The 15,095-nt window shown below is 37.1% G+C and overlaps 2 protein-coding genes across 4 annotated transcripts in view; one reads left to right on the top strand and one right to left on the bottom strand.

The window, feature by feature from the left end:
- The window catches only part of Prp16 (ATP-dependent RNA helicase l(1)G0007), a 134,106-nt gene that overhangs the window by 57,243 nt on the left and 61,768 nt on the right, over positions 1-15,095 (top strand). The gene's annotated exons all lie outside the window — the stretch shown is intronic.
- LOC141430065 (uncharacterized) lies at positions 2,536-7,817 on the bottom strand. 2 transcript variants are annotated; one of them, XR_012451605.1, is made up of 4 exons: positions 7,591-7,817; positions 6,342-7,260; positions 4,428-4,548; positions 2,536-2,635 (listed from the first exon to the last, which is right to left on the bottom strand). XR_012451605.1 is itself a non-coding variant. In XM_074090609.1 (3 exons), exons 1-2 carry the CDS (start codon positions 7,760-7,762, stop codon positions 6,353-6,355), a joined length of 1,080 nt encoding a protein of 359 aa, XP_073946710.1. In that variant the 5' UTR covers positions 7,763-7,817; the 3' UTR covers positions 3,556-4,548; positions 6,342-6,352. The 2 variants fall into 2 exon arrangements, 1 of the variants encoding a protein (XP_073946710.1); XM_074090609.1 differs by lacking the exon at positions 2,536-2,635 and having other exon boundaries at positions 3,556-4,548.

Here is a 15,095-nt window from a genome sequence, read left to right as displayed (position 1 = left end):
CTTGCTAATTTATAAACGAGCTGTTTATTGCTATCTCGCTGGAACTATTATGCAATTATTCAGGGATTTTCTATTTTATACAGTTAATAATTGTTTTTACCGGTATAGATATTAACGGACCGCATTTGTAGTGAGTTAAGAACCTTTGATTTTATCAACTTTTAGCGACTCCGACTTAACAATTTCGAAAAAGTTTTTCTACGCGAAGGTGTCACATGCAGAAGTTAGTTTCTTGTACAGCCAAGGGCATAAAAATATGTACGTTACCAAGACTATATACAACTACACACAAGGTCGATGTATACATATAAGTGTGCTCGACAGCACTTATTTTTGTACCGACGAATATGCTAAACAAGAGTTTTAAGTTACCACTTCTGTTTTTCTGTTTAGCTATTTCGTTGCCGGTATTATGCATGCATTTCGTCTTAATTTGGTCCAGATTTTAATTATTTCTTATATGGTAAGTATTACGTTTCCGTTTTGTAATGTGTTTTTTTTTAATGCAATCAACCCACTTGATTATGAAAGTAAAGTCGTATCATTCCGGTGTTGCATCCCTTTTTCCTTATTGTCATTTCCGTGGCATCTTGACTTGAACAAATTGTTTACTTTATTATATTGAGTGGGTTATAAAGATGACCTATTTTTTATCCCCCGACGCAAAAAGTGTTCTAAGTTTGACAGCAATGTGTGTGTGTTAAACGGGTGAACCGATTTGAATGCGGTTTTTTTTTGTTTGAAAACAGGTTTTCTAGCGATGGTTCTTAGACATGTTTTATCAAAATCGGTTCAGCCGTTTTTGAGATATTGAACTTTGGTTAGGTTATTTTTTTAGATCACTTCATTTGAAAATCCCATTTGGAAATGTGTGAAAAAAATGTGTGGAGTTTGAAATGAAAGTCATCGTCGTCTCAGAATGGGATGGGCTTTGGCCGTAGTTTCCACGCAGGCGCAATGCGTATTAGGATCTTAACATGGAAATGATTTGTATCATTTCCGAAATATAATATTTGATTACAAAAACCGATGAACAAACGCACTTTATATTAAACTAGCTATTCATCGGGCTTGATATTCAAGGTGGTATTAATTATTTACGCTTTTAAGATGACAATAGACAATTAGGGGCTGTTTCACCATCCATTGATTAGTGTTAACTGGCGGTTAGGTGTGATGCCGTCTCTATTCGTTTTGTTCGAATAGACGGCGGCATTACATTTAACCGTCGGTTAACGCTAATCAATGGATGGTGAAACAGCCCCTTATTATAATAGTCATAAAATTATTGATGCCAATCGCCGCCTGCGCATGCCATGACTCAGTTATAATGACATAATTAATATAGATCACTGTAATTTCCCTATAATATTTAATAATGAGAAATTTTGCTTTTGACGTGTCATTTAATGATATACGATTGTGATTCTGACATTTAGGGTTAATGTTCAATAACACCAAAGATCAGTCAGTGTTCAAATTTTGTCTCTTGGGCAAGGCCAAGTTTGAGGAGAGATGGGATATTTTGAGTATTCTTGACATTTGACCTTAATTTGACTCTATGACTAGAAATCGTAAGAGTAAGTTCTATTTTAAACCTTTCGACGCAAAAAGAGGGCTATTATAGTTATAAGTTTGGCGCCAATCTCTCTGTTTTTCTGTAGCACCGATTTCGATGCAGTTTTTTTTAACTTGTTAAATTTGAGTAAAGTAAAACAGTTGTAGAGCTACTGTATCTTGATGTAGGGTAAACCTTAGCTTATCGATAATACTACTTTATTATCTTCCACAGATCTCACTATGAGATCAAGCTATAAAATCGATGGCAGCTGCTAGTTTTGATTCTTGCAATCGGGTTGGTAGCGATGTACTTCTAAGTTCACGCAGACAGCATTTAGCTTTGATTTTGAACGTGACCCGTTATCTTTGGTAATATGGATCGAAGTTAAGGATATTGTGTTCCAAAAAGTTATCATACACGCGTACGTTGAACGTGTTAAGTTAAGTATTTCTCTTCCGTGTCGCTCGTGTACGTTCGCCGAGAGGTCAGCAACTAAACTATATTGCACGTATGGTTTGCCATTATAATACTGCGGCTGTTGGGGATGCCAGCTGAGCTATTATCTTTACGTTTTAATTTCAATGACTTCACAATCGCACCACTTGGTCCTTTTAACTATTTTTAGCTTTTTTCTTAAAACAGTAAAATTAACCGATTTGAAATGTAAATAAAATTATAATTGCTATTGCTAAACAGATTAACATACAATTGGAACTGCTTAGAAGTGAGTGAGTGAGTGTATACCCTTTCAAAACCCCGAACTATCGAAGCTATGGGTTCAGAACAGAAATAAAAAATTGGCCAAGTGTGAATCGGACTTGCGCACCGAGGGTACCGTATAAATTTGTAGGGCGAACTAGAAGGTGTATGATAAATAAATGATTGGAATCACCGTAGCCAAAAACAGTCCACTTAAAGCAAGGTTGCATTATTATAAAATATTAATAAATCAGACGAACTTACCCTAAGTGATGTCTGATGATAATTTTGTGAACGTTTCATCCGAAGAGATAATAAGTAAATTAACATGTAGTATCGACTTTACGGTACTGGATGCCGCGTTTTTAAGAGTATCTAGAAAAATAAAAATATTTATTGTCTCTGGTCACTCTTTACCATAAACAGCTCCCTTCTATTATGTCACTTTTTTAGAGCTATTAAGTCTAGAATCTAGATAGATACTATCTAGATTAGTATCTATCCAGATTCTAAACTTAGCATGTAAGCTAGAATACCTACATGTGTATGCATGTATGTATATTATGGGTGTGTGTAGCTATATATCTCTGGGAACGACACAGGCATATACCTACTACACACCCTTTTTACCCGACTGCAAGGAGTGGTATTGTTTTTGCCAATACTAGAAGGAATACAAGTGGAGGGGTAAGATTGTTTAAATGGGAGGGTTATTATCTCTTCGGATGAAACGTTCACAAAATTATCATCAGACATCACTTAGGGTAAGTTCGTCTGATTTATTAATTTTGTTTCACGTTTCATCCTCGAGATAATAAGTAAATTAACATGTAGATATTTAGAGCTAGTGTTGGCAAATATCTATGGGGGAGACCCATTTATAATTAAAACTGTATATTATTTAATAGGTTTTTATTTTACACAAATAAAGTTTTTATAATAAACAAAACAGTCTTTTCCTTAAATTTAATTGAGATCAATAATAGTTATTGGTACTTAATCAACTTTCCCAGTTGGGACAAAAAATAGAAAATGTAGGCCTATAGAGTATACTCTGCAGGAAACTGCCAGGGTTTACTCTATATCCTTGTTAAACCTAAAATACTGAACACATGCCCATGTTTTTTAATTAATAATCTGAGGTTGTAGGTTCTTAATTATTTTAATACAACTTATACTACCTACACACCTATAAGGTACAAAAGTTCCCAAACTCAACTACAATCATAATTCTTATTTATTATTATTATTATTATTATTATTTTTTTTTTTTATTATTAATTATTAGAGCAGCTTAAGACAGAATTAGCAAATGTAGTGTCTACCATAGGTGTAACTGGTAAATTGTAATGCTTTGCAAAAACAAGAGATCTTGATGACCATCCTGCTGTCTTTTTAATAATATCTAAAGAAACTCCTCTATTATTTGCTTTGGACGTAGCTGCATGTCTGGTACTATGTGACGAGAACAAGGAAGTATCAATGCCGCTAAGCTTTAATACTTCCTTGATCCAGCGACTCACTGTTTGTGAAGATGCCTTTTTATAAGGCCGCTTAGATGTCAAAATAAGATAGTTTTCCTGATTCCTTAACAACTTTGTCTTATCTAGGTATGCAATTAGAGTTTTTGCTGGACATAATTGTGGATTTTCAAAGTAAGGTAAGTATAATGTACATGTTTTTCTAGTAGAAACTGATGTCTTAATTATATCTGTTATTAATATGGTAACATTGTCATTGTTAATATGAATGTCATTCACTTTAATAGATGAGATCGTTTGCACACGATGTGCAGTAGAGAGGGAAAGTAATGTGACAAGCTTACGAGACAGATTATCTAAACTAAGAACAGATGTATCTAGTTTGTTTAAGAAACCAAGCACAATATCCGGGTCCCATGTGTGTGTATATTTGGGTAGAGATGGTCTTAGCCGGTATGCACCCTTCAGGAACCTCTTTATGCACATATCAGTCCCAATTTTAGAGTCTATAAGCAAGGAGAGGGCAGAACGATCCGAGTTTAATGTGGCGTAACAGGCGCCAGAGTTGAATTCTTGAGATAGGAATGACATCACATGAGGTGTTGTAGCTAGAAACTTATCAATATTGTGTTGATGACAAAATATCCACCATTTTTTATAAGTAGTATTATATTGTTTCATAGTACCTTGTGCCAAGGATGACAGCATTACTTCTAATGAGTTCTCTGGCAAACCTCTTTGCTGGAATGCTTGCCGCAGAAGATGCCTGCAGCCAGGGTAAGCCGGTGGCTCAGATGATGTTGTGTTCTAAGTGGAGATAAAAGCAAGTTATTGTTTGGCTTAAATATAATCAGTTCGGACACTAAATGTTTATTTATTAGAGGATACCAAGCCTGGGAATGCCACATAGGGAAAACTAAAATGCCTTTTGCCTTGTCAGTTTTCAATTTTTGAAAGAATTTAGTGATCATGCAAAAGGGAGGGAAAGCGTAGAAGAAATGTTTGGACCAGTTGTCTGTGAATGCATCTATCTTATATGCCAAAGGGTCTTTTTTCCATGATATATATTTGTCACATTTTGCATTGGTTCTGTTGGCAAACAAGTCTATGTTGGGTTTACCCAAAGTCTTAGTTATTTTATTAAATGCATAACTGGCTAATTCCCACTCAGTATCTATATTATTATTTCTGGATTCCCTATCGGCTTCAGTATTCTCCTCAGACCGTATGTATGATGCATACAGCCAGATGTTTTTCTGCTCACACCATTGCCATATCTTTCTGGTTATTTGATTGAAGTGTTCATACTGAACACTGCCCATTTTATTTATACATGCTATGGCAGTTGTATTATCAATACGCATTAGAATATGGCAGTCTGATTTGTTTTTTGCTAATGAAAGTAGTCCAAAATAAGCTGCCATTAATTCTAGTGAATTAATGTGGTTTTTCTTTTCAGATTCACTCCAAAAACCACCTATTGTTTCCCCGTTACAATGTGCTCCCCATTTTAAAAGGGATGCATCAGTGAATATTTCCAATACATAGTCTTGGAGTTCAAATGATTGGTATTTATGCTGTATGTTTCTATACCACCATTGTAAATCTAATCTAGAGTCTGGAGACAAATTCATTGTTGCATTATAGTTGTCATCAGAATCTAATAATGCTAGGTATTTGTCTCTTTCCAGCAGCTTTGTATACAGCCAGCCATAGGACACAGCCGGGCAAGCTGCAGTTAATGTTCCAAGTATTTGAGCACAATCCCTAATTTTTAAAGATTTTTTTGATGAAATATTGTCAATTAGATCTCTAATTCTTAATTGTTTTTCAACTGGTAAGTGCAGTGTTAAGCTTTGTGAATTAATTAAAAAACCTAAAAATGTACATTGCCTTGAAGGTTGCATTTTACTTTTATCATAATTTATTATGAAACCTAAGCATTTGAGGACTTGAATTATATGTGCTGTGTTAGCTTTACATTCTGCATATGAAGCAGCTATACATTGTATGTCATCAAGGTAATTTACAACAATATATCCTAATTTACGAAAGTAGGTAATTACTGGTTTTAAAAGTTTTGTAAAAGTGTTAGGAGCCGTACAAAGGCCATAGGGCAATGCTTTAAATTCATACAATTTATCAAATCTAAATCTTAAATATTTTCTATGGTGATCTGCAATAGGGACCAAGAGGTAGGCCTCTTTTAAGTCTATTGTTGTCATGTAATGATTTTTGTCAATAAGTCTGATAGAGGTTCGAATATCCTCCATTTTAAAGTGTGTTGTATACACAAATTTATTTAAGGGTTTTAAATTTAATATAAAACGAAATTTTCCATTTGGCTTGGGAACCAGAAATATATGGGATAAGTACTGCCCAGGTGTGTCGTTACATGGTTGTATTGCACCTAAAAATAAGAGGTTAGATATGGCTTCCTGTAAGTTTTTATCATTCAGGTCAGGTATATTTGGTAGCGTAGTCTGTGTGGGTATTTTATGAAAGGGAATTTCATAACCCTGTATCCATTGTAAAATATGATGGTCTTTAGTTAGGATACTCCAACACCTAATGTAGTGTGTGAGGTTTCCTGCATGTACCTGTAAGTTATTTATCGCCGACCCCGAGCACGCTGGTAGCTCCTCTCCGGACGGTGTGCCTGTGGACGTCGTGCTGAGGGCTGTGCAGGCTTCTTCTGTTGGGATGATGGTGGAGCTGGACGTCGTAGTCCGCCTCGACCCATCATCTTCGACTGTGTATATGCACGAGGCGGACCATTCCAGTTTCCCTGTCGGGGTGCTGGCTTTGTAGGTATTGGTTGGGGTCGTTTGATTTGCTGGCTGGACTTTTCTATTGTGATTTTGTCTTTTATTCGGTCTGACAAGTTTGTACCAAACAGAAACTCATCTCTTGTCACTTCTTCAGTCATTTTTGAAAAATTTTTGTCAAGTAATGGTGCTATTAACACTTTCCTTGTGATATTTTCTCCATGGTGTAAGTCAGTTAATATGCGGCCAGTGTCGCTAAGAAGTTTCATTATCTTGATGTTGTCTGGAGATTCCTTAAGTAATTCTGTAATGGCCAGTCCAAGCGCTGTCAAGGCTAATCCGAGTTCCTTTTGTTTGTTAGCTAAAGTTTTGTCACGATTTTTGCAGGCTTCATTGATAGCTGCGTTTACCTCTCCATTTAATAATGGAGGTGACAGGAGCTGGCAGTTTTCTGGCACTAGGTATGCCTTGAGCATGAGTTCTTTTTCCTCTTTTCTAATGCCATTTTTGAGGGTTTCTGACCATTTAGATGCCAATTCGGCTAAAATGTTTGGTCCCCATCTATTTGGGGCTACCTCATCTAGCCCCAGTGCTAGCAGCAATGGGTTCGGTTGTGGTTGGATGTGCCCTTCAGTGTCTGCCTCGGTATCAGGAGCTGCGTCCGAGGGCACGTCGTCGTCGTCGTTATCTTCTGGGCCTGTGTCATCCTCGCGTGCTGCGTCGTCTTCATGGATTGTACCGTCCTCAGGGCCTACAAGCCAAATAAACGATTTTTATAACAACCAAAAAGAAAAAAACCTCGTGTCACGCACGTGTTGTTTTAGGTTATGTCATTTCCGGTTCACTATTTTAGGCATGTACCTGACTAGGGGAGCAGTCAGATGGGCTATGTGTCTCGCACTTTGCCTTTTAAAAATACCAAGAAGGACATCTCGTGTCAATCCGGTCTTCATGTTTAAACATATCTCGTATGTACATGGAAAGTGGACATGGGAAGTGTACATGGAACTGTCCTTATCCTCAGCTCACGTAATGATGACGTGTTTTTATTTTCAAAAAACCTTGAACTCAGAATTCTTACCTTTGTCGTATTCTGTAACGATCCGCCTGGGCGCAGAGGGCCCGGCACGTGTCTGCAGCGGCGATCTTGAGCGCGTCCGTGATCTAGACCGACGTCCTGCATTCTTTCTTATTTTCTTTCTTAACTTTTCTATCTTGCGTTCGTATTTTGTTATTTTTTGCTGTTTATCCATTGTTATTACAAAAAAAATATCGGGAGCTGCCGCGACATCCGTTCGCGCAAAATCAAAAGTGACATAATAGAAGGGAGCGTTTATGGTAAAGAGTGACCAGAGACAATAAATATTTTTATTTTTCTAGATACTCTTAAAAACGCGGCATCCAGTACCGTAAAGTCGATACTACATGTTAATTTACTTATTATCTCGAGGATGAAACGTGAAACAAAATTGGCACCTATACCTTTAAGTTTATTTTACTGCACTTAGAGCTACTACTTATACTTAATTGTTTATTGACTTGCATGCTTATACATTGTACAATTAGCAAGGTGATGTTAATATGTTGGTATGCAAAGTTGCACGTGAGAACAACGACTGTCTCACGATTCACAGAATACGACGTGACCAAGTGCACTTGCCACTAACTACTAGAAGAGCTACGTTGACAGTTTGACTCACGTATCCCTCAGTGCGTCCCTTTTCTTCTAGTTCAGTTTGAAAAAGGACGCACTGAATAACAACAGGGGAGTAAAAAGGGCGCGTTGTAGCTGGTGCGCCACGCAGTGACAAACTTCAAGTTAGTTTTTCTATAAAAACTATTGAAAAATTTATAAAGTATTCAACAACTTCATTTTGATGCGATTCATGTTCACGAAAAGAATATCGGAAACTCGTTAAATGTAATCACGGCATGTCTCATGTACTTAACCGAAAATCATTAAAACTAATGTACACAATAAAATGCGCAAACGTTGCGTTTCTATTTTTAGACCGCCATCCGTCTCGACAATTGCATTGAATTCATAATTAATGATACAGTGTATAAACACTGCAGTGACCAACCAAAGTTACCGTTTAACCAAAGGAAAAAGACCTTACAGTAAGCTCACATAAGGTGCAGTGAGGTAACAATTGCTTGGAGCATAGTATTGTTTACTAGAGTAGCTAGGTCTCGGTCAAGTTATGCTTATTAGCTCCAGATTTATATGCTGTGTCCACGTTATTATGTTATTAACACATATTTTATTATTTAAGTACGAGTGTGCAATTTGTTGACCTTGCGCTTATGCGTTATAATTGGATGCTCTCTGACGTACGTAAATGTATAAGTATTTACTTTGAAGTACTTTGTTTACGTACAAAAAAGGTTTTCATATGTCTATGACTGGCCTCTCACATCTTAGAGAAAAAATAGGTGAACCGCTGTACTCTTCAAGTTACTGTTCACTTTGAGCCACTGCACCCTGCGAGCTGCCTTTCCCGCCTCGACTCTTTCTAATTTGAAAATTTTACTCTTTTCTTATGTCACCCAATGAGCCAATAAAGTATCCACCAATTCCATTGTAGCTCTAGCTACATCTCAATACTCAATACTCAATATTTTATTGCTTTCCCACAATGTATGGTTACAGATGTTACAAAGAGATTATGTGATCATCATGGACCCTGTTGGGCACAGCAATACTTATACAAGAGGGCAGCTTTTATATAATTAATAAATTTTATCTTACAGCTAAATATCACAATCACATTAAACTGACTTACTTTTATGAAATTCTTAATCAATTAATATTACATCATGCCCCTTTTATCTATTAGGATTATTTATTAACATTATGTTAAATTTATCATCTATCATCTAGGTATTCATTTATTGAGTAGTAGCATCTTTGCTAGAGTCCCGAAGATTGACGTCTGTCAAGAAACAGGAATGAAACATTTCGCCTGGCGTAACTAACTAAACTATTATTACCTAGCTGTTGTTTAGTGAATATATAAACTGGCTTTTATAACGCCGTAGATTGTTTCTCACTAACAATAAATTCAAGAAGTCCATGCTCCGATAATAAATGATTTGACCTTCTTATCAGATTCTTTGGTATATTACTTAAGATATGATTAGTTACTTATCTATGCCATTAAACTTCTGATTTCATCGTACCTATTGATGACACAGTATTTTACTTAATGTAAATAGTACTGACCTAGCTTGAATTTTCATGTTCCAAATATATTTAGAGGGCTCGTCTAAGTGTGTTACAATGTTGTATACGGTGATATGTTTGATTTTTCGCTAGTCAGATAAATTGCAGGTGGTAGGACCTTGTGCAAGGTCCGCCCGGATTGCTACCACCATCTTGCTCGCTAATCCTGCCGTGAAGCAGCAGTGCTTGCACTGTTGTGTTTCGGCGTGGAGAGTAAGACAGCCGGTGAAATTACTGGCACTTGAGGTATCCCATCTTAGGCCTCTAGTTTGGCAACGCATCTGCAATACCCCTGGTGTTGCAGATGTTTATGGGCGGTGGTGATCTCTTACCATCAGGAGACCCACTTGCTCGTTTGCCATCCAGTCGAATAAAAAAAAAAAAAAAAAAAATACTAGCTTTGATTAAATACCTACATATTAATTCTGAGCCCCTGTGGACTGCTGTTATACACATTACCTATCCTTAGCAACCTTTTAGTCATCACAAAAAAGGAATCATCTTCATAAGATTACGTTCCATATTTGCACCCCTAATACAACATGACACAACTGCATTTTTTTATTTTAGTTATTTTTCGCATTTATTTAAAAACTAGCTGTTGCCCGCGACTCCGGCCGCGTAGAATTCGTTTATCGCTAATACGCTGGAAATATGCAGTTTTTCAGGATAAAAACTAAACTGAAATGTCCTTCCCCGGGACTCAAACTATCTGTATAACGAATTTCATCTAAATGGGTTCAGCGGTCACAACAGACAAAACAGACTTACAAACATACGCATTTGTAATAGGTACTAGTGGGCAGATGAAAATTTGCATTTACGTCAGCATTGTATTAAATGCTCAACTATAAAAGTCATTAACATTAACACCATTATATGTACCTATTAGGTACCAAGAACATGCTACACGCTACATCATCATCATCATCCCAGCCTATATACGTCCCACTGCAGGGCACAGGCCTCCCCTCAGAATGAGAGGGCTTGGGCAGTAGTTCCCACGCGGGCCCAGTGCGGATTGGGAACTTCACACACACCATTGAATTGCTTCGCAGGTTTGTGCAGGTTTCCTCACGATGTTTTCCTTCACCGTAAAGCTCGTGGTAAATTTCAAATATAATTCCGCACATGAATTTCGAAAAACTCAGAGGTGCGAGCCGGGGTTTGAACCCACGAACCTCTGCTTGAGAGGCCATAGGTCAAACCACTCTGCCACCACAGCTTCTTACACGGCTTCTTACACGCTACAGACATGATCATTTGAAAGAAAGAAAGAGAACATTTACTCATTCGTAACAACGTAAGACAAAAAAAATTGTTTGTGTTGTCATCGAGTTACTACTGAAAATTTGTCGTTTTTTTTTTCCAGTGCTTTATAAAAACGACGTAGGTACATATTATTGTATGATATCTATGACAACACAGAGATATAAACGATTATTTTGTGGACGACGATTTCAAACTCATTCCCGCGAGCTGTTCTACGACAATTTGTCATTCCTGCATTTGATATAGCCCTAATAGATTTACCTAATATTTACGGCTAAAGCTTGATAAATTACTACCTCATCGTTTAACTTTCAAAAGCGAACCTTTAGCGGCCTTCTTTTAGGTTTAATTTTGATCGTCCTCTGAACAAATATTGAGTCTGAAAATTCACAGGTGTGTATGATAATCACCTGATCAAACGTATCGACTGAACGAGGCAGTAAATTTACTTTCCCGCCCATGACTCATTGGCACGATGTATATGATTTATCTGCATCATTTATCTCTCGCGTATACTACTTATACGTTTTAAATTTATTCCAAACGGTTTTCCGAAGTTATTATACCCAATACCTGATGTACTCACAGCATATACATATATAACTAATAGAGTGGAAATGTCATTGAATGTGTTTAAAAAAAACTACCCAACGCAAAATACAGATATACCCACGGCATTCAGGGCATGTAAAATCCTCTAAATCTAGGAAAATGTACGTAATTTGGCACGTGTGTTTTTATACAATGTACCTAATAACTGAAGATCACGATGTAACTTTAAAAAGTTCTCGTGAGAATTTAGTTAGTTTAGTTCCTTTTTTTTTCTTTATTATGAAACTTTGATCAACAAATCAATACCTACATCAATTCTTACCCTGAAATGGTACAAAGATAATGCAAAAATCTTCATCGGTATCAGTTCAATTTTTGTGGAGAAATCGAGATGATACCATACTATATTTCAGAAACAGAATCGACATTATCCTAAAACCATTTAATAAAGATCCAGATGCGTATGGCTGTCCTCCCTCCACTTCACCCCCAGACGGCGCCCACGCTCGCCGCCACGTGCGTGACCGAGTATCAAGTGTGACACATGATACCCTAGGGATTAAAGGGCATAGAGTAAATAAATACCCCACAGAGATGCAAGCAACCCCAGTGTGGTGAATAAATATGATAGACCACCGAGGTAAGGTATGGTGATTTTGTATCTGCCCACTGGTGAGCCGCTGTAAATTGGGTTTGTCTGTGGCCAGTGGCGACGAGCCATTTCGTTTCTTATAGTAGTAGCAGTAGCAGCACTTCATCTTCATCACACTATGCCCTATAATTTACAGTACTTCCCACCACTAGACAGATGTTATGCGTGGGGAACGAACTCCGAAGGTAAAGTCATCATGGTTGATAAACTCGATAGCGCAATGTAGACCATGATTGAGGTCATCAGTACTAGACATGTGCGTTTGTGCGTCAGCAATGAGGAGTTCTTGTCTTCGCTGACTAGGTAGCGCTAGGATCCCAGGAAAACTTTGCAGCCTGCTCACTTTGACAATCCCTGTTTGGCTTTTTGGCCCTTTTTGGTATCCTGTGGTGTCACCAAGTAACATAGTTTTAGTGCTAGTTTTAGTCTTAGTTTTAGGTGGTAGTTATGAAGCCAAAATAAACCTTTCTTTCTTTCAAATACCTCGATATCAGAAATTGAATTTATGACACCAACTCAATTGACAAAACGAATCTAAAATTAGGACAAATTGGCCGTCTCTTACCAACGCGAGCTTTGATCACATTAGGAGTGCCACACACCGAATGTACAGATCGTTGCAGTGAATTAAAAAACAAATCAATTCTAAGAGTACTGCATAATATACAAATAAAATAATGCAATGAATAAAGAACTTTAAATATGCTAAAACAATTTCCAAAACTCATGACTCATCCAGGTCTTAAACGCTACATCATTTAGCATAGGTCAAGACTAAGGAGAATATGCCACGCGGCACTGCTTCTAGTGTGTGAAGTTCCTTAAGTGTTTGCCATAATTTAAATAATTGATCTTCAACTTCTGTATCATTTGGTTTTACAGCATCTTTGTGTTGTCTAGACGCGATGACATCATTCCACAAAGACACATATTCTATTACTAATTGAGACGTTGCAAAATACTCCTGTCCTATTATAAAGTGTAACATGATTGTAATTATGATATATATAGCCTTAGTACGATTTTCCATCATGGTCTCTGGAAGTGGTTGTGCCGGGTCGCCGAGCACGCCCTCCATAGCCAGGGCAAAGCTGTGACGCGTTGAAAACACTACAGCGTTATCACTGTCAAAAAAACCATCATGGTTGCACGAAGACCAAAAACTTAAAAACATTAATGGAGTGACTGCCAAGATCTAGTTTAACTTCTACTTTTTATGGCAACAACGATGCCATATCCTATCCCGTAATCATGAGGATATACCAGTGGACAGTCGTGCACAGTTGCGACGGCTACTGATTATCGTCAGTTTAAAAACGAACTAACGACGAAAATAGAAATGAATATACCTAATACGACATAGAAATGGTACATTAATGTGTATTTGTGGTGATATAAATTCAAAATATGCAGGTTATAGATTGATCTGATTTGTTAAAAGCTTTTAAGACTTTTAATGCTCCAAACTTTATAGACTTAAACCTTCAAAGCTTAGGAGGCTTAAAGGCTTTAAAGCTTGAGCCTAAAGACTCGAGGTTTCTGTGCTCGTAAGCAGCAACACAATTTTTTTAATTTGAGGCTTATACGGTCGAGGCCTTAAGGTTCGAGGCTTCTAGACTCAGCAGTCGCGACTCGAGTCTTTTAGTTTACGCTTCGAAGCTTAAATTCACAACACTACATGGAATTGGGCAATATTGACGACATGGTTATCGGACTACTAAATGAGATAGAGTACCGACCATTTCAACATCTTATAAATTTTACTTTTACATATAAATAGACAATTTTAACTGTTGTCCATTTGGAACAACGAGATAGTAAAATTGGTGTAAACGGCAGGGAGTGGGCCAGGACAAAACTTTAAACTTCAAATGCCACTATAACCGACTGACATAATAATCTAAGCTTTGCCTGCTGAGTTTGCGGTAAATGTAATACGATATATTTGCGACGAAATCAGGACGCGGCCTTGAGTTATTAGATGACGAATCTTCCATATCGATAAGCATGAACTGAGCTTGTTTTCTTTGATTCGCGTGTGACATAGTTTCTACGTCTTTGTACGTATCAACATCTGATTATATTTCTTTGTTTAATGTTATCGGGTCTCCTTATCTTATCGCGATCTTATCCTAATGAAGGCATTTTACGCAATTAAAATGTGAACTATTTGACTGTCATTTGACATGTGTTAAAAATATGTTAATACAGCGCCGAAATAATTCATGATAAAATCGATATTGTTACGTTAATGTGTCTTTTTCGAGTTTTGTAGCTCAAAAGAAAAAAGGGAACGCATAATAAATCACTTTTTGTCTTCTGTATTATTATAATATTAGAAATAGAATATTTATTACCTCTTCGCACGTATATAAAACATAATAAAAGTCCTTTAAAAAAATAAAGCAATATGCGCAATTGCGAAGCGGTCCCAGCTCAGCATAGTGTTGGCCATGTAGGCCAACGCTGGCCTTCCGCTGTGACCGCTTGGCAACTTCACGGAAGGCGACAAAAAATTACCAGAAAAATAATAATAATAATGCTCGCAAGATGGCTGGGTCAAGGGCCAGATACAGAAGGCGGTACTTCTGGACACGGCACGCATCGTCCGGAGGTTCCTCACTCCGCGGCCCTGACCACCGGTAGCTTGGGCCCTGCTACCGGCGGCAAACTAGGTTAGGTTTTTATAATATTTTTATTTTGTATGTACTTTTCTGTATTTTACTTTTTATAACTATTATAAAAACCTAACCTAAGAATGAAAAAAAATAAAGAAAATAATAATAAAAACAAACACACAATGCAACTAGAATACACAAAACATTAAAAACACTAACCTCTTATAATTGCATTAAACATAACCCCGACGTCGATATGACACGCA

This window comes from Choristoneura fumiferana, chromosome 8, assembly GCF_025370935.1.
Source record: "Choristoneura fumiferana chromosome 8, NRCan_CFum_1, whole genome shotgun sequence".
Classification (NCBI taxonomy): Eukaryota; Metazoa; Arthropoda; class Insecta; order Lepidoptera; family Tortricidae; genus Choristoneura; species Choristoneura fumiferana.
Note: the sequence above shows the minus strand (reverse complement) of the source record. Positions and strands in the feature narration are given on the sequence as shown.

Excerpts from the sequence above, each read along its gene's own strand:
- LOC141430065 (XM_074090609.1), bottom strand. The coding sequence starts at position 7,762 with ATGGATAAACAGCAAAAAATAACAAAATACGAACGCAAGATAGAAAAG. Across the intron at positions 7,261-7,590 it reads CGTTACAGAATACGACAAAG|GCCCTGAGGACGGTACAATC; the intron begins GTAAGAATTCTG and ends TTTGGCTTGTAG.